The following is a 23,457-nucleotide window of genomic DNA, read 5'->3' as shown; positions in this document are numbered from 1 at the left end:
GTTTGCACGCATCACTGTCAATTTAAAAATGTTCCTCTCAGGGATCACTTGTGTCTACCTAGTGGGCCCCATTTAAACCCAGCTGCTGTGCTGCCACAGACGCTTTTCAATCTCTTTGTCTTCTCTTCCTTTCCCTACTTGACAAAATTGTATTTAGTCTTCAGGCTGTGGGTATGACTTTGCAAAAATTTTGAAAAGGAAAGTAAACACATTCTTTCCCTTTGAAAACAACCTACGGAAAAAGTAAATGCAGAGATCTGCGCCTGCTTTTGTTGCAAATATGTTTTCCATTCAAAATAATGTGCTTAGATTTGAAAATGCAAAACTGCATTTATTGTTGATTATCCCATCCTAATCCTAACTCTGGGCCCGCCTACTTTTCCTGTGGGTAAAATTATGTATGATTTTGATCCCTGCATGTTCTTTTACAGGCATACAGGGTGAGCAGTTTTCCGATAGCCTATTTGCCTGGGGAAGTACCAGTTAAATGGTGTTTCAAAATTGCTCTACTACTGTATGCTAACAGTGAACAAAAGTGAAGAAAAAATTAAAAGGTAAAACTACCCAGGAATGTGTTTGGGTAAATAAGTCAAAAACAATCACTGCTATTTCTGTGCCAATGTGCAGAAGACATCAAGTGAGCTAAACCTAAATAAATAAATGATATACAGCTTAATAAGGTGTTCTTTTTAATCTTGCAGGCATACAAGATGTATGAAAAGATTATAGCTGAGAGGTACAAAATACAATAGCTTATTTAAAACATATAGCTAATGTTACATTTGTTAGTGCTTATTTTCCCAGTTTTGTTTTATTTTCTGATTAAGAGGATTATGCACTAAAAACACACACTAAAAAGATGTTATGTTTGTGGAACAAAGGACCATGAGAGCTCAGCAGGCACATTCAGGATCTTAGTAGCAGCAGGACAGGTAGGAGTTGTGCTATCTCTTGCTCCCATCTTATTTTTGGCATTGTTGGAAGGGGTAGGTAGATGGGGACACCTGATTTGGGAGGGGAAGAAAGGAAGGGAGGGGATCAGGTTCAGGTTCATTGATCTTGGTGTCTGGGAGTGGGGGTTGATGAGGGCATCCAGGCCTACTTATTCTTGATGTTGGGGGGGGGGGGGGGGGGGAGAAACGGGTGAGGGGAGATCAGTGCACGTTGGCCTCTTGATCTTTGTGGAAGAGGGGTTTTGGGCAGACCCTATGGGAGGTCCACTGAAAGTAAATGTTACAATTTACACCTAAATGAGCACACACAAAATAACATATGTAGAAGAGCATATCATTTTTCTTTGTTAAAATAGGTTAATCGCTTATGTAAAAAGCACGAAGCAATGTACAGTTAAAAACATTCACGATGACTTCTGGTTACGCACTGTAATGAGCCAGTTGTCACATGGAGCTAATGCTCCTGAAGTATCATGCACAATCTTCAAGTTAGCTCCGAGCCACCAAGATAAATTTGATACAGATTGGGCTCCTTACCTTCCGGGCTACTTGAAGTCTCACGTGCGCTTTGCCACACAGATTTACAGGAGGCTATGACTGGCAAGCAACAGAGAAGTGGATAATGGGGGATCGGTAGATGTAGTGTAATTGGATTTTCAGAAGGCGTTTGACAAAGTCCCTCATGAGAGGCTTCTACGAAAACTAAAAAGTCATGGGATAGGAGGCGATGTCCTTTCGTGGATTACAAACTGGCTAAAAGACAGGAAACAGAGAATAGGATTAAATGGTCAATTTTCTCAGTGGAAAAGGGTAAACAGTGGAGTGCCTCAGGGATCTGTACTTGGACCGGTGCTTTTCAATATATATATAAATGATCTGGAAAGGAATACGGTGAGTGACGTTATCAAATTTGCAGATGATACAAAATTATTCAGAGTAGTTAAATCACAAGCAGACTATGATATATTACAGGAGGACCTTGCAAGACTGGAAGATTGGGCATCCAAATGGCAGATGAAATTTAATGTGAACAAGTGCAAGGTTTTGCATATAGGGAAAAATAACCCTTTCTGTAGTTACACAATGTTGGGTTCCGTATTAGGAGCTACCACCCAGGAAAAAGATCTAGGCATCATAGTGGATAATACTTTAAAATCGTCAGCTCAGTGTGCTGCAGCAGTCAAAAAAGCAAACAGAATGTTAGGAATTATTAGGAAGAGAATGGTTAATAAAACGGAAAATGTCATAATGCCTCTATATCGCTCCATGGTGAGACCACACCTTGAATACTGTGTACAATTCTGGTCCCCGCATCTCAAAAAAGATATAGTTGCGATGGAGAAGGTACAGAGATGGGCAACCAAAATGATAAAGGGGATGGAACAGCTCCCCTATGAGGAAAGGCTGAAGAGGTTAGGGCTGTTCAGCTTGGAGAAGAGAAGGCTGAGGGGGGGTATGATAGAGGTCTTTAAGATCATGAGAGGTCTTGAACGAGTAGATGTGAATTGGTTATTTACACTTTCAAATAATAGAAGGACTAGGGGGCATTCCTTGAAGCTAGCAAGTAGCACATTTAAGACTAATCGGAGAAAAGTCTTTTTCACTCAACGCACAATAAAGCTCTGGAATTTGTTGCCAGAGGATGTAGTTAGTGAAGTTAGTGTAGCTGGGTTCAAAAAAGGTTTGGATAAGTTCTTGGAGGAGAAGTCCAATAACGGCTATTAATCAAGTTTACTTAGGGAATAGCCACTGCTATTAATTGCATCAGTAGCATGGGATCTACTTAGTGTTTGGGTTCTTACCAGGTACTTGTAGCCTGGACTGGCCAATGTAGGAAACAGGATGCTGGGCTTAATGGACCCTTGGTCTATCCCAGTATGGCAATTTCTTATGTACTTGTGTTCTGATTTTCAGAATAACTGCTTCCTAGGGCCAGTGACTCACTAATTGGGACCATATCCTTCTTGGATCATGCCCCGGCATCCTTGATTAAGAGATGGGGGGACTCTTTCCACCAACCATTTTCATGGAAAATTAGTCCAGGGTTGTTTTGGGATGAAACCTTCCATACTTATCTGAATAAGTAGTGGGCAGATTACTTATCAAAGAATGCTTCTCCTGATACATCCCCCTCTTTCCTGAGGAAAGCGGGGAAAGTTGTTATGCAGGGGGTCACATCATAGCCTATGTGACATGAGTGAACAGACCTAGGAACACTGAGATTCTAAATCTCGCAAGGTAGCACAATCTAAGCATGTCCAAACCTTGCCCATGGAAAAAGAACAGGAGACGAAGCAGGTGAAAGGTGCTTTGAATCATTTGTTGTTTCAAAGAACAGCAAAATCATTGCATTTCTATAAATATCAACTGTATAAATGAATTAAACTTTTAGCAAATCTTATTAGAGTGTGGTGACACAGGGCATATATTATGGGTATGAAAGATAAAAATTGCAAGCCGAGTCATTTCTGAGGACATTACTAGACAGTTCTCGAAACACTTTCATATCTATATGACATAAAATGATGGATGGTGTAAAAAAACAACAGTTTTTTGAACACTCTTTGTGAATGCAGGTACAGTCGGAAAAGTTGGAATGGCTTAATTTACCAACACATGATTAGGAAATATATCAAGTTATACAGGGGCTCAAACTAGGTAGGCTGCAGGCTTAGATGGGCTGGGGTCGGAATTCTATAACATTTTTTAATATTAGGTTTTACCCCCCCCCCCCCCCCCTTAGGACAATTTACAATGCATCACTTTCAGCAGGTGCTATTTCTCCCGAAATGAATCAAACTTTGATAATTGTTCTACCGAAAAAGAATAAAGACCCCCTCAGAGGTAGCGTCTTAACTCTACCTATCACAGTTAAATATTAATATAAAAAAGTTTGTCAGCAATATTGCCTATAGAATCAATCTATTATTATCGCTCACTGCGGAAGATCAAACTGGGTTTGTGAAAGGAGACATGGGATGCGCAATGTGCAGAGGCTGATAGCTTCCTTAACCAGAACAGACAATAAAAGTAAGCTAATCCTGAAAAAGCCTCTGACTCTTTGGCTTGGGCATTAAACCAATGAGGGTTTTGGGGGTCTATTTTGCTATGGCTAACAAACTTATACAACATTCCCTCTGCTCATATACCTATAGATGGGGTACCTTCACAGTGGTTCAATTTACAATGTGCAATCTGGCAAGGATACCCACTTTCGCTGCTTCTATTTATCTTAGCTATAGAGCCTTTGGCTATCAAATTACGATCAGCTGAAGAGAATTGGTGATTGTGAAAGGCAACCAATCCTTAAAACTCTCAATATTTTTTTTTTTTGGGAGCCCCTAAAAAGAGATACCTCTAGTTGGGAATTATTTTTGCAATTCCATTTAATTGCTGGCTTGAAAATCAATTTTAAATAAATTGGAAAGCACTGACGATTGATGCTGGCCTCTAAGATACCTAGGAAGATGTTTTCCCTTTTGGTTGGGCATCAAATCATTTGAAATATTTAGGTGTTCTCATCCTTTGTGATTGCATAAGAACATAAAATATACCATACTGGGTCAGAGCAAGGGTCCATCAAGCCCAGTATCCTGTTTCCAACAGTTGCTAATCCAAGTCACAAGTACCTGGCATTACCCAAACATTAAATAAATCTCAAGCTAATACTGCTTATTAATTAATAGCAGTTTATGAATGTTTTCTCTAGGAACTTATCCAAACCTTTTTTAAACTCAGTTACACTAACTGCCATAAACACATCCTGTGGCAATGAATTCCAGAGTTTAACTATGTGCTGAGTGAAAAAGAATTTTCTTCAATTTGTTTTAAATGAGCTACTTGCTAACTTCATTGATTGCCTCCTAGTCCTATTATCTGAGAGAGTAAATAACTGATTTATATTAACCTGTGCATCTTTTTTGATTTTGTAGACCTCTATCATATCTACTCTCAGTCATTTCTTCTCCAAGCTGAACAGCCCTAACTTCCTTAGCCCTTCCTCATAGGGCAACTGTAAATAAGCTATTGTATTTTGTACATCTTTTAGCTATAATCTATTCATACATCTCATGTACATGCAATATTAAAAAGAACACCTTATTAAGCTGTACATCATTCTATATATTTTATAGTGTGTATGCAAATGAATGCACACTGTATAAAATACATGCAAATCTACCCAACATGTTCGCATATCAAGAAAATACTTGTCATGTATTTAAACATAGTTGGATTAGTTTGACTTATCAGGCTAAGTGGTGACAAAATTCTGACTAAGTAGTGCTGTGGTGACTTATCCAGCTAAGTAGAACTGTTTAAGACATATTCAGCTAAACATGATAACCGGAAAAAGAAAAGAAATGCACTCTTTAGCCAGATAAGTAAGATAGCCAGATAAGTCATCAAATGCAAGTTAACTGTCTATCTTACTTATCTGGCTAAAGAGTTACTTTATCAGTTAGCTGGATAAGTCAAAATTTATCTGGCCACATGGTGGACAGCTGTTATGCACACATATTGTGCTCCTAATTTTAATCATTTACACAAGGGAATTTAACTTGCATATTTTCCTTAGCACTTGTCAGCTTTTTTGTTTAGAAATAATCAAATTTAATGACATGTGTGCATGAAGGAAATTACCTGTTTTACCAATTAGTCCACCAGTTTGTTCAGTCTATCTTTAGGTCATCAAGATCCCATTGATTCTTCAGCCTGTATTACCCCCCGTTTACCCAGACCCCTCACCCAGTCACTATTTGTCTATAAAGAATTCTATTCTGACATACATCAGATAATTAGCAGGTAACAGCCGTACATGCATCAGTTTTGCAGGTTATATAATAGCACCTTATACATGTAAATGTTGGCCCTGCCCCAGAATATATCTGGCCCATCCCTTTTTTATACAAGCACATTTATTCATGCACCACTACTTGCAAGTTTGTGTGTCAGGTTTATAAAATAGCATTTATGCAAATAAGCATGTGGCTTACCAGCAACTGAAAATTATGCTGAGGCCATAGCTGCAGCACAGCAAATAAGCAAGGCCCTGCTATCCTCTGAGATCAATGCAGAGATGGAGCAAAAGGTGGAAACAGACAGCTCACAGAGCTCTGGATCCTAGAAGAGGGAACCTACCAATGAACATTATTTTTTTGCTTTTTACCTTTTAAATATTAAAGAACAAGTGATAATTGCAGCCAGGAAAGCTGGTCAAGTGAGCTGGAAGGCTATATTTCCCCAATTTTGTTCAATCTCCATTGGCTGTCTGTAGAAGCATGTGAATCTTATAAAATTGCTATGCTGGTGCATAAGCTCTTAGCGTTGGACTTATTTCCTTGGGCAAACTGTTTACTAAGGATTTATAATTCCTCACGGACTCTTTGATGTTTAATCCGTGCGGCATGCACAATTATAGCTGAGACACGCAAAAGGGTGTTCTCTGTGGCAACGCCTACCTTGTAGATCGTTACCACAGGTTTTGAGGTTAACAATCTGCAGGAAAACCTTCAAAGTGTTACTAATAACTTATCTTTTCAGACTTGCTTACAACTGATGCATGGAGAAGGTTCCATGTTTTAATTTTATTCAAAGATTGAGCGGCAGAACTCGTTTTGTTATTTTTATGTTGTGCATCTACTATTTTATGTATGTGATATTGTAAGCTGCCTAGAGCCATTGGCATTAGCATATAAGTATGAATAAATAAATTTATAGCACTTACGTGAATATGCATGTGCTCATTTTTACACGTGCAACTCCTTTAAAATTCACTTTTTAGCCTTTAGCGTATAAATCTGCTATTTAGCATTCATACTGAGCAATCTCGGGAATAAGAAAATACATTTTCCATTTGTACTTTTTCAATTTTAAATGCCATTATAAACAAGCAAATTAATTTTTCAGCACATATTTAATAACCTTTTGGATCCAAACGTCACATGTACTAATTGTGACACATTTGGAGGACAATTTTTAACAGCCATTTTATTTGTAATGAGCACACTTTCAGGCATTGTAGACTGCAGTCATCTTTCAAAAGGGAAACCACCCATGTTGTTCGCCTTTGAAAATTAATAGCTACATATATTGATCCTGCTTGTTGTGTGGGCTGCCAAGAGGAAAGTAAAATAGCACATATGTAAAGGGACCAATGGTCCCTTCACTAGGCCTCTGCTCCACCCAAAAGAAGACATATTGTGGTTGGATATGTAGGTGAGAGTTTTACACTCTCGAATGGTGATCCTCTCCATCCCACTGATGAAAACAACTAGAGCAGTTACTTTGTTTGGTATCAGAAGCATCACTACAGAGGCAGAGTTCCCTCAGCAAGGGAAACCAGATGAGGCTGAAAGAACATCGCCAGCTAAACAGCAACTGGAGACATCTGGGGAAGTGAGAGAAGATCCTTCGGACCAGGTGACTGTTAGCATTAATTTGGGTCAGCCTGAACTTATTAATTTAGGAAATGTGTGGTCTGCTTTAAAAGCAACAGAAACATCCTTGAAATCACTAGCAAGTATAACAATGGAAGCAAAAAATCAGACGATGATAAACAACAGTTTAATTAGTACGTTCAACATAAAATGTGAAAATCATGAAGATAGAATATCCAAAGTTGAAACTTTGCAGCAAAATATTATTAAATTGGAATTGGCTTTGGAAAAAAGAATGGAAAAAATGGAAAACACCCTGAGAATTTTAAACTTAAGGGTGATTAACTTCCCAGTTATCAGGAGAATTTCTCCAGCTGAATTATTTAAAACTTATATGAACGAGATTTTGAAAATACCAGAATCTAATCTACCAGTCTGCACTAAGGTATATTATTTGCCTCAAAGGGAAACTGACGGAGAAGGAGTGAGAAGGAATACTCTGGACATTTCAGAACTCTTGGAGTTATCCATTGACTCAGAAATTAAAGAAAGGAAGTCTATGCTGGTAACTTTCACAATTATCTCAGACTGAAACCACGTATTGAAAATGTTTTTGAGAAACAGGCTTGCCCTTTTCTACGGAGCACAAATTTGGATTTACCCTGACACTGTAAAGCTAACACAACTTCGTAGGAAGGAATTCCTTAGTATGAGAGAGAGGGTCCAAAGTTTAGAGGCTCATTATGTTCTGAAGTACCCTAGTAAATGTTGTGTTAAATACTTAAGTAATAATTATGTTTTCTTTGAACCAGAGCAGCTCAGGGATTTTCTGATTGGTCACTCACATAGTACCCCTAGAGAAGAATCGACATAAATGAAGTAATGCTGTTTTCCTATCAGATTTTCTTTTAAATGTCCCTTTTCGCACGCGAAAAGGGACATTTCGCTTGCGAAACGTCCTTTACTGCGTGCGATACGTTTGGAAAATGAGGCCCTATAACATATTTATTTATTTATTTATAGGCTTTTCTTTGCCGACATTCGTAAGGCACATAATGCCGGCTTACATTGAACTGAAAAAGGAGGAAATACAATTTCCTCCTTTTTCATATTATTATTATAATATATCTATATTATAATAATATAATATAGATATATTATATATAATATATGTAATATATTATATATATAATATATATATAATAATATAATATAATATTAGAATAATACACAGTGATACTGAAATAATTCAAAGACATTATCCTATAACAATTTTGCTGATGAGGCAAGCAGGTCATGCATCCAATAAAATTCATAGTTTTATTGTTATTAAATAAACAATGGTTTAGAAATATATAGAATATCATATAAAGAACTAGAAAGGAAACATTAACTTGAAATGTTTTAACTTTGCTAAATAAGAGTCTTCAGCGCTCCCTCAAGGTGTCTTACATATTTTTCAACAGACCACTCAGTAACCAACTGTCTTCTTTATGGATCTTTTATTCCCTCTATCTTCACTTAACGCTAAAACAAAGAGTCTTCAATGTGATAGCTCACTCGGGTTTTCTTGCATATGCTCCAAGCAACCAGTCACTAACAAGATACCATTTACTCCATCAACAAAGGCAGCTCTGTTTCGTCACACCAGTGGCTTCCTCAGAAGGCATTAGATTTAAATCACATCCCCTATACCTTAAATATAAAAAATATCAACCAGTAATACTCCCGAATGTACCAGTAAACAGTATTTTGACATAAAGATAGTTACACCTAACACTCTAACTCCAAGCAAAGACTCACAAAGGACAGCTGGACCTTTGCGCTGCTTGCCGTGTTATTTAAAGCTATGTATCTGTCTATCCATCTCAGGATCTGAAATGAACAATCATTGATATTGCACTGCTTGTAGCTGCTATATGATATATCTTCTAACAATTATCACTGTAAATCTATACATTAGAAAGATTACTTAGTTGTGTACTAAAATAAAACAAACTCATTAAATGAAATAGATATAGAAACAAGTAAAATTAAACAAAGAGACAAATAAAAAGACCAATCCATATGAACTTACCGAGCTCTCACTCATACTGCTTCTTCTTTAAGTGCTTTGAAAATGAAGCTCACAGATGCCAAGTCCCATGACTCTAAATTCAACAGCAGATAGCTACCATTTTGCGCCCTTTCTGGGCACAAAACGGTAATAGGTAAGACTGGATGTTGAAAAACTGCATTTTGTAAAGCATTCTTGCAAACCACATAATGAGAATATACTCTCCAATGACATCAGTAATTAATAGCTGTAAACGGAAACTTATCCAACATTGTTTTGCGTGAGAACCCATAATAAAATAATCGGGAAAAACAAACTATTATAAGAATGCCTCCTATTCTATATTGAGATTTAGACCCTCCGGGGTCTATAGTATGCCATATATAAAAAATTGTTCCCTCCATCTGAGTAGTGATATAATGTCACACCCGCTTGGACTGCACAGTTTTTGATTTTTAAAAAATTGTAGATCTTCCACTGTGTTTTTTTCTAACCAGTGCTTGACCAATGGAGAATCCACTTTACTTTTCCTGATGCAGCTTTTATGTTGAATACTCCTTGATCTGAAGGGCAGCTGTGTGTGTCTTATATATATATATTTTGACATGGACACAATCACATATACAACTTGAGCTGAGTTGCAATCAAAATGTCCTCTCAACTTATAGATAATAGTTAAGACTGGATGTTGAAAAACTGCATTTTGTAAAGCATTCTTGCAAACCACATAATGAGTACATGTGGTTTGCAAGAATGATTTACATGGCTTTTCAGCATTCACATATGCAGCCATGACCACCTCCTTAATCCAGTGAGCTATTGTAGCCCACAAAGCTGAAGCACCCTGCTTACTTCCACCATGGTGGACAAACAGGTGATCCATCTTCCGGAAAGGTTCAGAAACCTCCAGATGCCGCACATTAAGTCTCTTGACATCCAAGGGATGTAGGAGGTGATACTCCTCAGCATCCCTGACCTTATCCAGGGACGGTAAGGAAATGGACTGATTTAAATTAAATTCGAAGACCATCTTAGGCAAGAAGGATGGAACAATAGGCAGCTGTAACACCCCTGGAGTCACCCTGGCTCCTGGCAAGACAACTCAGAAATTCGATGCGCAGAAGATACAGCCACCAGGAACACTGTTTTCAAGGTCAATAACTGCAAGGAAAGGCTACGCAGTGGTTGGAACTTAGGGACCACCAAAAAATCCAGGAGTACTAACCCTCTGTGGCCTTCAATTTTGCAAATTATCCTGCCCAGCAAGTGCCATGGAGGAAAGCCATAAAGCAACCTGACTTCTGTCCAGACCTGTATGAAAGCATCTATGCCTAGGGACCACGGATCGCTTATGCGACTGAAGAATCAAAGAACTTTCGCATTACAAAAAGTGGCCATAAGGTCTAGGAATGGAAGACCTTAGCGATCCACAATCAGCTGAAAGCCTTGGCTTACAGCACCCATTCTCCTGGGTCTAGACTATCCCTGCTGAGAAAGTAAGCTCTTACATTGTCTTTTCCTGCAACGTGAAAGACCAAAATCATCTGTAGATATTATTCCACCTATTCCATAAGTTGGTCTGTTTCCTGTGACACTTGCTTGCCCTTGGTTCCTCCCTGGTGATTGATGTAGGCCACCATCATCGCATTGTCTGACATCACACGGACTGCTGTGGCTGAACTGCAAGCATGCCAGTCGGACCACTTTGGCTTCCAGGCAATTGATGTTCCAGAGGGACTCTTCAGCATTCCAACATCCTTGGGCCGTCAGCTCCTGACATTGAGCCCCCAATCCTGAGATTTGCATCTGTCATGAGTACCAACCAGGTCGGGGAGGACAAAAACTCCCTTTCTCAGATGAGCCTCCTGTAACCACCACTAGAGGCAAAAGCAGATTTCCATTGGCAAGTGGAGCCGAACCGAATAGTCCTGAGACTGCATGTTCCAATGAGACAGTAGGGAGCACTGAAGATGATGCACATGTGCCCTCACCCACGGCACCACCTCCAGAGTTGCCGCCATCAAGCCTAGCAACTGTAGATAGAACCACACTGTTGGGCATATACTGTTTACCAACTGATGCACCTGAGACATTAATTTATGAATCCCAATCTCCAGGAGGAAAACTTTGTGTGAGGAACTGAACCACCAGATACTCTAATGAATGAGATGGATGAAGACTGCTCTTGGCCGGGTTCACCACCCAGCAGAGCTCCTGCAACAAGAGATCACCTTGTGCATCACCAGGCAGTTCTCTTCCTGAGACATGGCTCGAATCAGTCAGTTGTCCAAGTATGGGTGCACCAGGATCCCTTCTCTTCTCAACGCCACTGCTACCACCACCATAACCTTGGAAAATGTTCTGGGGGCAGTGGCTAGACCAAAAGGCAGCATCTGAAACTGATAATAGCACCCAAGCACTACAAAATGTAGAAAATGGTGTTCCAAATGGATGGGAATATGAAGGTAGGCCTCGGACAGATCCAGGGAGGTTAGAAATTTCCCCTTACTGCATGCCATTATCAAAGAGCAAAAGGTTTCCATGCGAAAATGAGTACCTTCAAATGAGGGTTGACAATTTTGAGATCCAGGATGGTACATAAAGGAACCCTCCTTCTTGGGCACGACAAAATAAATGGAATATCGCCCCATACTTTCTTGAGATATGAGTACTGGAACTACAGCTCTCAGCCTGAGGAGCCTTTGAAGCGTAGACTTCACTGCCTGCTTCTTCTGCGGGGAGTGGCAAGGAGACACCATGAACATGTCCTGAGGAATACTGTGAAATTCCAGCACATATCCTCCTCATATCACCTCCAGGACACACTGGTCTGATGTGATCTCGACACACCTCTGATAAAAGAGAGAGAGGTGTTCTCCTATCTCTTGTTCCTGAAGGTGGGTTGACAAACCTTCATTGGGAAGCTCAGGAAGAATCACCACCTGAGCCCGCTTCTCTCTTGGGCTGTCTGGGATGAAAGGACTGAGACCTACCGAAAGGCCAACCCTCTGTAGGGATGAAACCATTTGGAACCCCAGAGACAACCCCTCATACCAAAGGGCACTGCAATTGCTTCTTATCCACTGGCAACCAAGGAACCGGAGATTCACCCCACTTACTGGCCAGTTTCTCCAACTCACTCCCAAACAAGAGCAAGCCGTTAAAAGGCATTTTTGTTAGATTAGATTTGGAGGCCTCGTCAGCTGACCAATTTTGCCAAACATGGCTGCTATCACTGAAGCCACTGTTCTGGCTGAGATACAGACCAAATCACAGCCTGTGTTTGCTAAAAAGCCAACAGTGGGCTGCATAACCATTCTGGAATTCACTCTAGAATCATCAACCTCCAGAGAGAGAAGCAGACAAGATTGTGCCACTAGGATGCAACAGGAAGCTATCTGTCAAGTCATTACGACCGCCTCAAAGGCTTGCTTAAGAATAGCTTCAATCCTCGTATCATGCACATCCTTCAAGGCTGCTTCTCCCTCCACATGGATTGTCATCTGCTTAGAGACAGCACAGACCAGCGCAACCACTTTGGGAAAATGCAAACACTCTCTCACAACTGGATCCAGGCCTTCCAATGTCCAACCCTCTTTGAAATTTGCCTCTGGGGCGTCCCATTCAAGACCAATCAATTCCTGAATGGCATCCATAACAGGGAAAAAAACAAGAGGTTTTATGCAAGGAATCCCAAATGCGATTGTTCTTCAGCTCCGACGTGGCATCAATACCAGGAATACCAGCTTCTTGAAGGTCTGTGAAATCAGGGCCGGCAGTTCATCTCTATGAAAAAACCGTAACATGGTCCAATACGGTTCCAGTCCCAGACAAATTTCCCCATATTCCAGGGAATAAGGATCTGGCTCATCATCACTGCCATCCAGGCTCCTGTTGGGGATACTCACCATGAACTGAGTCGAGACCTGGCATTTAATCATAGGACTGGAAGAGGGTGGAGCCACTGGCTGAGGGACCGACCAGACAGGACTGGGCAAAGTGGAGGACTGCGCCTGAAGAAAGGCTTGTAAGCCTTGGAAAAAGTCCACCCAAGAAATGGCAGTCGGATTCAGTCAAAACCCAGAAGGAACTTGAGCAGGGCCCACAAAACTGCCATCTTCTGCGGAGGAGCCAGTGATGGGAGTACCAAGGTCTGGCATCCCTCCGGACAAGGCCGAAACTGAAACATCATCAGGATGGGAAGATCCAGGCTTAGAGAAATCAGGGAAGACAACTCCCGCTGAGCGTCCAAACAGCACTGACATGATAGAGGACAAGTCAGGCTGAAAAGGCCGAATATGACCGGCAACACAGAAAGAAAGATGCTTAAGCTTCTTGTTCACCAGCACCATCAGCAGCAGTGAATGTGCATCCAAATGGCTTGCACTCAAAAATTTATGTGCACAAAAATTAAGCTCCTCACAAGTACACACGCATAACTTCTGCGCTAAGGCTTGAGCATATCACCATGATAAAAAACGTATGCATGCAAAGGTCGTGCTCAAACTGAGCGCACAACGCGTGCATAGAGCCGATGCACTGTGCATACCAACATACTCTAGAGGGCAGGAAAACACACAAAGAAACACAAAAAATACCACCGTGGCCTACCACATGGTGCGCGGGCAAAAAGTCTAACTGCAGGGCCTAGGCCAATGGGCCGCTCAACCCACTAGCTGCCCAGTTCCTCTAAGCCCAAAGGGAGTGGGAACAAATGTTGGAATAGTGTGACAAGCATGGAGACCAGAAGAAGTCCTAAAATGACTCTAACTGCCTCTGTTTCAGAAGGTAAAAACTTCTTTCTTTTTTTTTTAAACTTACCTGAGCTCAGCAATTACCGGCTGAGAACAGAGATGTTCTCCGGCTGCAGGGGGAAGAGGAAATCTGCTGTCACTGCCGCGCTCGGCTTCCTGCACCAGCTGCCTTTAAGCTGTACAATCAGCTATGTCCATGCCGAGAAACCCAGCTACCAGACTAAGGCACACATCTGAGTGATCATGAAAATCAACTCAGGAATTCCCAACTGGAGGAGGGACCACTTGGTATCACTGCAGAAGAGTGGGACTTTTCTTTATTCAATTTAAAATTCTCCTTCCAAAATCTGAAGCAATCCCCATAGGAAGATGCATGTCCACCATCTGCTGGAGACAGAGAATACTGGCAGCAAAGGGTCACTGCAGGAGTATATATACTGTGACACTAGCTTGCTCCATCTCCATCTACTGGCAGAGGAACATAACCCATTGGTCCTGAGTCCATCTGTCTACACGCTAGTAAAATTATGTCTGAAAGCTTGCTGAGAATGTCATTACCTTTCATTTTGTTGAACACCAGTTTTCAACATTCTAGTTGCATTAGAGCACACACAGCTGTGGTTATGCATGCTAAAAAAAGAATGCCACTTCCACATGTGTACTCTTAGTGGGAGTACATGTTTTATACTTGTTTATTGACATATCTGGAAAACACATTTTTGAAAGCAAATGAAAAAAAAATATACAAATTATTCATATCTAAATTGAGAGTTTTCAGCCCAATAGAATCTAAAAAGTCTGAGAAATGAAAGCCCCAGATTTGTAGAGAAAAAGTACAACTTAGCTTTGACTATGGTATCACTAACCATATTACTACTATATAATTCAGCACAAAACATGACAGAAACATTTTCATCAACTTGACAAGCTACTATGGGAACTTATAGTTCACCTGTCTGTGAACAATAAAAAAACTAGGCAATTTAGTTCCACTTATCAGTCATACCTATATTTCTGTTCTCCAAGAAGCATTTCCTCCGTAGGATGTGGCGGCAAAGGAGGCAGGATTTCATTTTCAGCAATGCCTTCATTGGCCATCATGAGTTCTGTAACTGAAAGGGCCAAACTATTAATGGATCAATAAGCAGTATGGAGGTGGCCAGTGATCTATGCTATCATGTAATCAAATCTTTAATAAACCCACACCATAGAACAGTCATCATGAACCCTTACTGCATCAGCAAAACCAGACAATTTAAAATGCATATACTGTTTAAATCTTAACCTTCACAACATATATTTCTGTAAAAAAGCTCCAGTTCACATCAGTTCCAGGTAACAGCAGGCAGGTTAGTTCTGCTTCTTGATTCAAGTCACAAGTTCACTGAACATGGAATAGCTTTTTCTGAAGCGCAAATATCAAATGATTGCCCTGGATGTTGGATTGCTCAATATATTGTTCCTTGAACTAATCTCCAGTATCATGGAAAAAAAAAAAAAAAGCCTCTCTCTGTATACTGCACGTTTAATGGATTTTCTACATCTAGGTACAGGAGAAGAGCCAGTACAAAGGCACACTTCTCAGTGGAGGAGGAAAATACAACCACGCAGAATCAGGTACCAATTGATAGAAAAGGTAGAGTGAATATGAGTAGATGCATTGCATCTCAACTGCATTAGCTATAATATACCCCTCCTTAGCATAGTTGCTGGCACCTTGAGTAAATTCAGAAATAATTTTTATCACCTCAGAAAGTGATTTGTTTGTTTTTGGAAAGTTCATTTAAGTGCAGTGATGGGCTCCTTACGAAGGCTTGCGTTTATTACAGAAATCCCAATAGAACTTTTCTAAGGTGTAAGCAGTGCTAACTAAAACAAGAACATAATACAGATATGCTGCAGTTGCAATGGTACTATTTCTTTTAATATGTTTAAAGTTTTGTTAAAGGCTCTATACTGAATACTAAAAGATCTCTATTTTAAAACTAGTTTATCTAAACATAAACACTTAATTTAAAAGAAAATTACACCAATTCTACAATGTGCACTTTTTAAAAATAAATTAATGCCCTGTGAAAATTAGAAATTTGTTGACAATGTTTCAGCTCTTTAATATGCTCCAATGAAATTCTTATGAATCACAGAAAAGCCATGCCTGAAATTATGTCACAAATTACTTCACATGGAATTGGATTTGGTTGACAGCATAACCAATATAGACCAATTAAATCATGTAAAGGAGAGGTAGTTTGGATTCTTTTGTTTTCCTTTAATCTTCTAAAGTTATTGAACAAGATTCTATATTGCCATCTAATTCTCATACAGGGGTTAGGGGATTGGGAAAGTTGATTTCAAAGGAATTGTTACTGGAAAAATGTGCATTTGAATCTGATCACAACTGGGTGATATATCTGGCTTAAATATAAAGAGATGATGTGCACACACTAAATCACCACTTAACAGATGATGCACTGAGTTTTTATGTGCCTGCTAAAATGTAACCTCTTTAGCAAGTGTGCCAAAGTGTAGAGTGCAATAAGAAATCCCCTGTGCTAACAAAACAAGGGATCTGCAGGTCCCCAATGCCTCCCATCCCACACTTTCATACCACAAAGGGTCCTTGGAAACCCTGAATGTGTCTCGAAATATCCCATCACCTCACACATCATAAAGCGATTGGTGGCTCCAACTATCCTTACCCCACCTCCCTTCCAGCCCACATCATCAAGGGTCATCTGTGGGCCCAGCCTTCCACACCACCCAGCCTTACCACATGCATAAGGGACAGTTGTGCAGAGGTCAGCTGGTGCTTTTTGAAAGTTAGTAGCAGTGAGGTAAGAGGGAATGATCTTCCTCATGGCACTCATTATAAGGGATAGGAAGGGGTGGGGGGAGGTATTCCAGAAGGGAGGAATTGTACCACAGAAGACCCTTGATGGTAAGTGCTGTATTTGGGGGGGATGTTATTTTGAGGCTGCTGAGTACTCATGAGTCTTGTATGTGTGGGATGTAAGTGGGTGGTGGTGGGGGTGTTATATCAGGTCTAATGAGCCCCTTGTTATTGTGTGGAGGGTGCATGTGAGGTTGAAGGTTTGGATCAGGGCATGGAAGACTCAGTCTTGGTGTAACCTCCCCCTTTTACTAAGGGGGTCACACTTTCAATTCTTGCTGAACTTTGATTCACTTATGGCTGGAGTAATGGATTCAGTGATGGAAATAGATAAACCTGTAGGGCCCTAACATGGCATCAATCTAAAAAATAAAAACAGTCCAGACCAAAAGTTATGTTCCAAATAGAAAAATAGCTTTACTCAACAGATTAAAAAGTACGTGTTGGGGGCGACATTTTCAATCCATTGACTTCATTCTGCCACCCCCATCCTCCTCTATTCCTGATGACATATGCTCTGAGTTTTTCACTTTGTATCCTTTTCCCTGCCACAGACAGATGTAGGCCATCTTTATTTTATAATCTTTTATTATTCCATACATGGCCCCAAAAAAGAACAAAATAAATCCACTCCTACAGAAAGGAAGAAAAGGTGCCCAGGAAGAGCAGAAAGCCAAGGGATAAATGCTGGAAAGCTATGTGCACAAATGTTCATCTAAGCATCGAAGTTCCAGGATCTGCATGCCCTACTAGAAGTGGAGGACTTGGACTTGTTGCTGTTATGGAGATATGGCTCAGTGAGCCTCATGAATGGACATTCTGAGCAATATTCTGTTGAGGGAGGATAAATGAAAAGAAAAAGGGGAGTAGGTGCTCTTTAGGTCAAAAACAATAATATGGAAACTGAAATGCAGGGGATGTGGGGAAGAGAGGAAGTACTGTGGGTTATCTTGGAAAAGGTAATGGTAAGCTCATTTACATTGATATGGTGTACAAGCCTCTGACTCAGACAGAACTGGACAAAGATCTGGCTGAAGACATCCATAAGGTAGGAAAGAAGGGAAATGTGCTGCTCCTTGGAGATTTTAATCTACCTGCTGTGGACTGCAGCATCCCTTCTGCTGAATCTGTAAGAAGTAGAGAGTTTGTGGATATTCTGCTTAGACAAACGTTGATGGAACCCACGATGGGAGAAATGATACTGGACCTGGTACTCACATATGGAGATAGTCTCTCTAATGTTCAGGTAGGTACCCATCTGAGCACCAGTGATCATCAGACAGTAAGGGGTTTGATATAGTGATGGAGAAAAGTCAAAAGAAGATCAAAGTCCTGGATTTCTAAAATTCAATACTTTTGAAAATGGGAACATACTTTCAGGAGGAGCTAGAAGACTGGGTGATAAGGAACAACAGTGGGCCAAACTAAAAGGTGTTTTAAATAAAGGCAACATTTTGTTATGTAAGAAAAGTAAATAAAAGTAAGAACAAAAGAAAACAGATATGGCTCTCCAAAAAGGTGACTGAAAAAATGAAGGCAAAAAGATTATCATTCAAAAGTACAAAGAAACTTAAAAAAAGGAACATAGGGAAGACAGTCTTGTGAAGCTCAAAGAGACAAGGAAATAAATCAGAATGGCGAAAACGCCAAGTGGAAGAAAGGATCACCAAAGTGACAAAACATTTTTTTAGATAAATTAGAGAAAGGAGGAAGACCAGAGATAGTATTGTAAGATTGAAAGAGATAAGGATCATTGTATGGTGAAAGATGAGGAAAAATCAGAAATATTAAACAAACAGTTCAGTATTCACAAAAGATGACTTTGGAGAAGGACCTTTAGTAGTAAACAAGAGTATAACTGGGAATGGAGTAGATACATCCCCATTTATAGAAGAGAGTGTTTGGAGGAACTAGCAAAACTGAACATGAACAAGGCCACAGGGCCTGATGCGATACATCACAGAATACTATGCGAGCTCAGAGAGGTTCTGGAATGTCCGCTGAAAGACTTGTTCAATAATTCTTGGAAAATAGGAGGAGGGCAGTGGTGATCCCGCTTCACAAAAATGGGAGCAGAGAGGATGCTAAAAAACTGCAGAGCAGTTACATTTTACCTTGATCATGGAAAATTTAATGGAAATACTGCTGAAGGAAAGGATAGTCAACTATCTACAAACCAATGAGTTGCAGGATTCAAGACAAAAAGGTTTTGTCAGAGGAAAGCCGTTTCAAACAAATCTGATAGATTTTTTTTATTATTATTATTTATTATTATTTTTTTTATTATTAGAGGAATCAGATCAAATAAGAGCACTTGATATGATTTATTTGGATTTCAGCTAAGTTTTTGATACTGTCTTACATAGGAGGCTTATGAGCAAAATGAAAAGCCCGGGGATGAGTCCCAAGGTGGTGAAATGGATTAAAAATTGAGAACATAACATAAAAACATAAGATATGCCATACTGGGTCAGACCAAGGGTCCATCAAGCCCAGTACCCTGTTTCCAACAGCGGCCAATCCAGGTCACAAGTACCTGGCAGGTACCCAAACATTAGACAGATCACAAGCTACAATTGCTTATTATTTACCATCATAGCAGTTTATGGATTTATCCTCTAGAAACTTATCCAAACCTTTTTTAAACTCAGTTACATTAGCTGCTGTAACCACATCCTCTGGTAATGAATTCCAGAGCTTAACTATGCGCTGAGTGAAAAATAATTTTCTTCAATTTGTTTTAAATTAGCTACTTGCTAACTTCATAGAGTGCCCCCTGGTCCTTCTATTATCTGAGAGAGTAAATAACTGATTTACATTAATTTGTTCAAGTCCTTTCATGATTTTGTAAACTTCTATCATATTCTCTTTGAAAAATTAGATTTTTTGCAAATGATATTAAGATCTGCAACATAATTTACACATCTGAAGAGTACAGAGAATGGAAAGTGATCTAAAGAAGGTTGAGCAGTGGTTGAAATTTTGTCAGCTACAATTCAAGCAGTGCAATGGGGGGGGGGGGGCAGAAATTCATAGGAAACCTATATGTTGGGGTGGGGGGGGGGAGAGGAGAGACCAAGAGAATGATGAGTATAATGAAAAAGAGACATCTGAGTGGTAGTGTCCGATAGTCTGAAATTGGCAAAGCAATTTCACCAGGTGGTAGCTAAGGCCAGAAGAATATTAGGTTGCTTCAAGAGAGGCATAACCAGCAGGAAAAAGGACGTGATAATGCCCCTGTGTAGGTCATTGGTAAGGCTTCACCTGGAGTTCTGTGTTCAGTTCTGGACACCGTATCTCAAGAAGGGATAGAGAAAGGATTGAAGTGGTCCAAAGCAAGCCAACTAAATTGGTGTGTGTGTGTGGGGGGTCTATACTGGAAGACTTATGAGATGAGATTAAAGGATCTAAATATGTAAATCCCAGAGAAGAGAAGGGACAGGAGAGATATGATGAAGACTTTTAAATATCTGAAAGGTATCAATGATGCACACAAATCACATATTTTCAATGGAAAGAAAGCTGTAGAACTAGGGGTCATAATATGAAGTTCCAAGGACACAGATTCAGGAACAGTGACAGGAAATAGTTCTTCTCAGAAAGGGTTGTGGATACACGGACTACCCTACCGGGAGAGGTAATAAAGACGAGAACAGTAATAGAATTCAGAAGGGCTGGCAAAAAACAAAGAGGATTCCTAGAAGCTAATGGAGGAGATATATGGGGTATTACCCTTAACAGAAGGCATTACCCTTAACTTGAATGGAGCAGCATCTATTATCCTTAAAAGAAGGCATGGGGAGTAATCTGTATGAAGAGGCAGTTACTGCCCCCCCCCCAAAAAAAAAAAAAAAAACCACCAAAAAACTTGCTGGGCAGACTGGATGGACCATGTGGATTTTTTTCTGTGATTTACTGTGTACTACAACCGTTTATTTTCAAAATTTTAGTGAGCGACATTGCGGAAGATTGTCAGGAAAGGTTCGTCTTCCTGCAAATGATACCAAAATCTAGCCAGGAAGGTGCTGAAAACATGAAGGATCTAGCAAAGCTCAAGGAATGGTCTAAAGAAAGGATGATAAAATCGGTCCTATGGACCCCCCGCCAAGTCAGTCGGGTTTTCAGGATATCCCTAATGACTATGCATGAGATTTATTTGCATGCACTACTTTCTGTGTATAGAAATATTTCTTGTGCATAGTCATTAGGGATATTCTGAAAAACCAAATGGCTGGGAGGGCCCATAGGACCGGTTTTAGCACTCCTGATCTAAAGATTTAATGCAAAAAAAGACAGATTCATGTATTTTGGCTGCAACCCTCCCCCAAAAGAACAAACAAAAAAAAACAAAGGCGTAGCACAGTAGAGGGGTGAAATTCTTCTAAGTACAAAAGGCAAATGAAATCTGGGGTGATTGTATATGATGAACTTAAGGTGGTTCATCAAGTGGATAATGTGAAAGCAAAACCCAGTCAGAAGTTTGGCTGCACTGAAAACAGAATGGTGGCTTCCGGCAATGACGTAAACGGAAGTTCGGAGTTTGAGCTCCGCAGCTCCCCTCCAAGTTTCCCCAGCAAAGTACCCGCAAAAACAGGCAATTTTCTGGTGATTTTGCTCTGGAGGGCTCCTTATAGGTCTGTGCCCCCAGCGGAGATATTTTGAGTGCTGCAGGTGGCATGCAACAGCATCCAGCGAGGAGCAGTGTGGAGCGGCGGCAAAGCACGGCCAAAATGGTGGCCACCACGGAGGCCCCTAAAATGCTGGCAGCAATTTCAGAAGTTACTCCAGCAGATTTCCCAAAGCATCTCCATGGGGGCTAGACGCGTGCCTAATCAAAATTCAGGCTTCCATGGATGACTTAAAGGGGACGCTTGGACCAGGCGGAGCAGGTACTTTCTGATTATGGGGACCGGCTGGCAAACTCGGAGAGGCACGTGGCAGAACTCCAGGCCCAGCAAAAAGAACTCCTGGATAAGCTGGAGGACCAAGAGAACAGAGGCAGACGCAATATCCTTAAAATAATTGGGCTGCTAGAATCGGTGTAGGAGGGTGAGCTGATAAAATTTGTGGAAACGTGGCTCCCCGGTGAACTGGGCCTGGTGCTTCAAGATGACAAGATGCGGTGTGAAAGCGCTCACTGGGTGGGACCGCCCCGCGAGGCACAGGCCAGACCCAGACTGGTTATGGCGCGCATTCTCAATTGGACACATAAAACTCAGCTGCTTCGTGCTTTCCACCAGCAATCCTTGGTGGAATACCAAGGTAACAAAATACTGCTCTTCAATGACTTCTTCGCAGCTATGGCAGCACAGAGGAAGCAAATGTCACCGGCCTGCTCGGATCTGCATAAAAGGTGAATTTGTTTTGAACTCCTATACCCAGCGAAGCTGAGGGTGACAATCATGTGCTCTACCTTACGTCGAAGGAGGAAGCCTCAACCTTTCTGGCAAAGCTAGACAACACTGGAGTGGCTTAAACAATTTTATCTGGAAATTGGTGAAAGGCCATAGCATGTGCAGTTGATATAAGTGGGGACGAGGACAGGCGGTTTGTTGCCGAGTGTGGATAGAGCCTGCAGTTCAAGGAGTTCCTGGCTACTGCACGTGCTGGAGTTTATTTTCGCAGGCTCTTACAGTTTCCTGTTTTTGAGACTTTCACAGTGCCAGGCCTGACTAACCTTATGGTATAGCAGAGCTTATGGCCTAGGCCTGATGGGACTGAATCTTCTGGTTGTTCTACAGGTTCTATGTTTGGGCTAAGCTGGGGGAACAAGGAGGGGGGTCGGAGGGAGGTACCTATCTCTGTTTGGAAGGTATGATTCCGGGTTTTGAAGGTCGCCGTGCCTCTTGGGACATAGGTGTAGTATGCATGGGGGTATGGCTGTGGACGTGGTATACATGGAGGGGTGTTGGGGTGTGTGTGCTGGCTGGGACGGATGGGGGGGGGGGGGGGAAGGATGGAGACCAGGGAATAATACTATGTGTTTTGAATTTGCTGAATCCGAGGGCTCAGGCTGGGGAACCCCAGGAACGCTCTGTATCGTGTTTAAAGCTGTGGGTGGAGACCCCTTTGTTTCGGCAATGCATGTGCAGTGATCATGGTAACAGTTAAAATTACGTCCCTTAATGTGGATGGTATCCACTCCCCAATAAAAAGGTCCAAATTGCTTTCTATGCTGCGACATCAACACTCACAGGTAGCATTTCTTCAAGAGACACACCTTACAGACAAAGAGCATGGGAAACTAAAATGTGACTGGGTGGGGCAGTGCATATATTCCTCTTTTTCCGCTCATAAGTTGGGTGCTGCCATTCTCACACACAAACAATTGCCTTTCCAGCTTACGCGGGTGTGCCATGACAAAGAGGGAAGATATGTGGTAGCTGCTGGGGTCCTTTACCAACAGCGGGTGGCGTTCTGTAATTTA

At 40.9% G+C, this 23,457-nt stretch overlaps 1 protein-coding gene across 1 annotated transcript in view; it reads right to left on the bottom strand.

The window, feature by feature from the left end:
* The window catches only part of PARD3B (par-3 family cell polarity regulator beta), a 2,091,605-nt gene that overhangs the window by 856,052 nt on the left and 1,212,096 nt on the right, over nucleotides 1-23,457 (bottom strand). Inside the window, 1 exon segment of the mRNA XM_029606318.1 lies at nucleotides 15,147-15,252. Within this exon segment, the coding sequence (XP_029462178.1) occupies nucleotides 15,147-15,252 (106 nt within the window).

Source organism: Rhinatrema bivittatum, chromosome 6 (genome assembly GCF_901001135.1).
Source record: "Rhinatrema bivittatum chromosome 6, aRhiBiv1.1, whole genome shotgun sequence".
In the NCBI taxonomy this organism is placed as follows: Eukaryota; Metazoa; Chordata; class Amphibia; order Gymnophiona; family Rhinatrematidae; genus Rhinatrema; species Rhinatrema bivittatum.
Note: the sequence above shows the minus strand (reverse complement) of the source record. Positions and strands in the feature narration are given on the sequence as shown.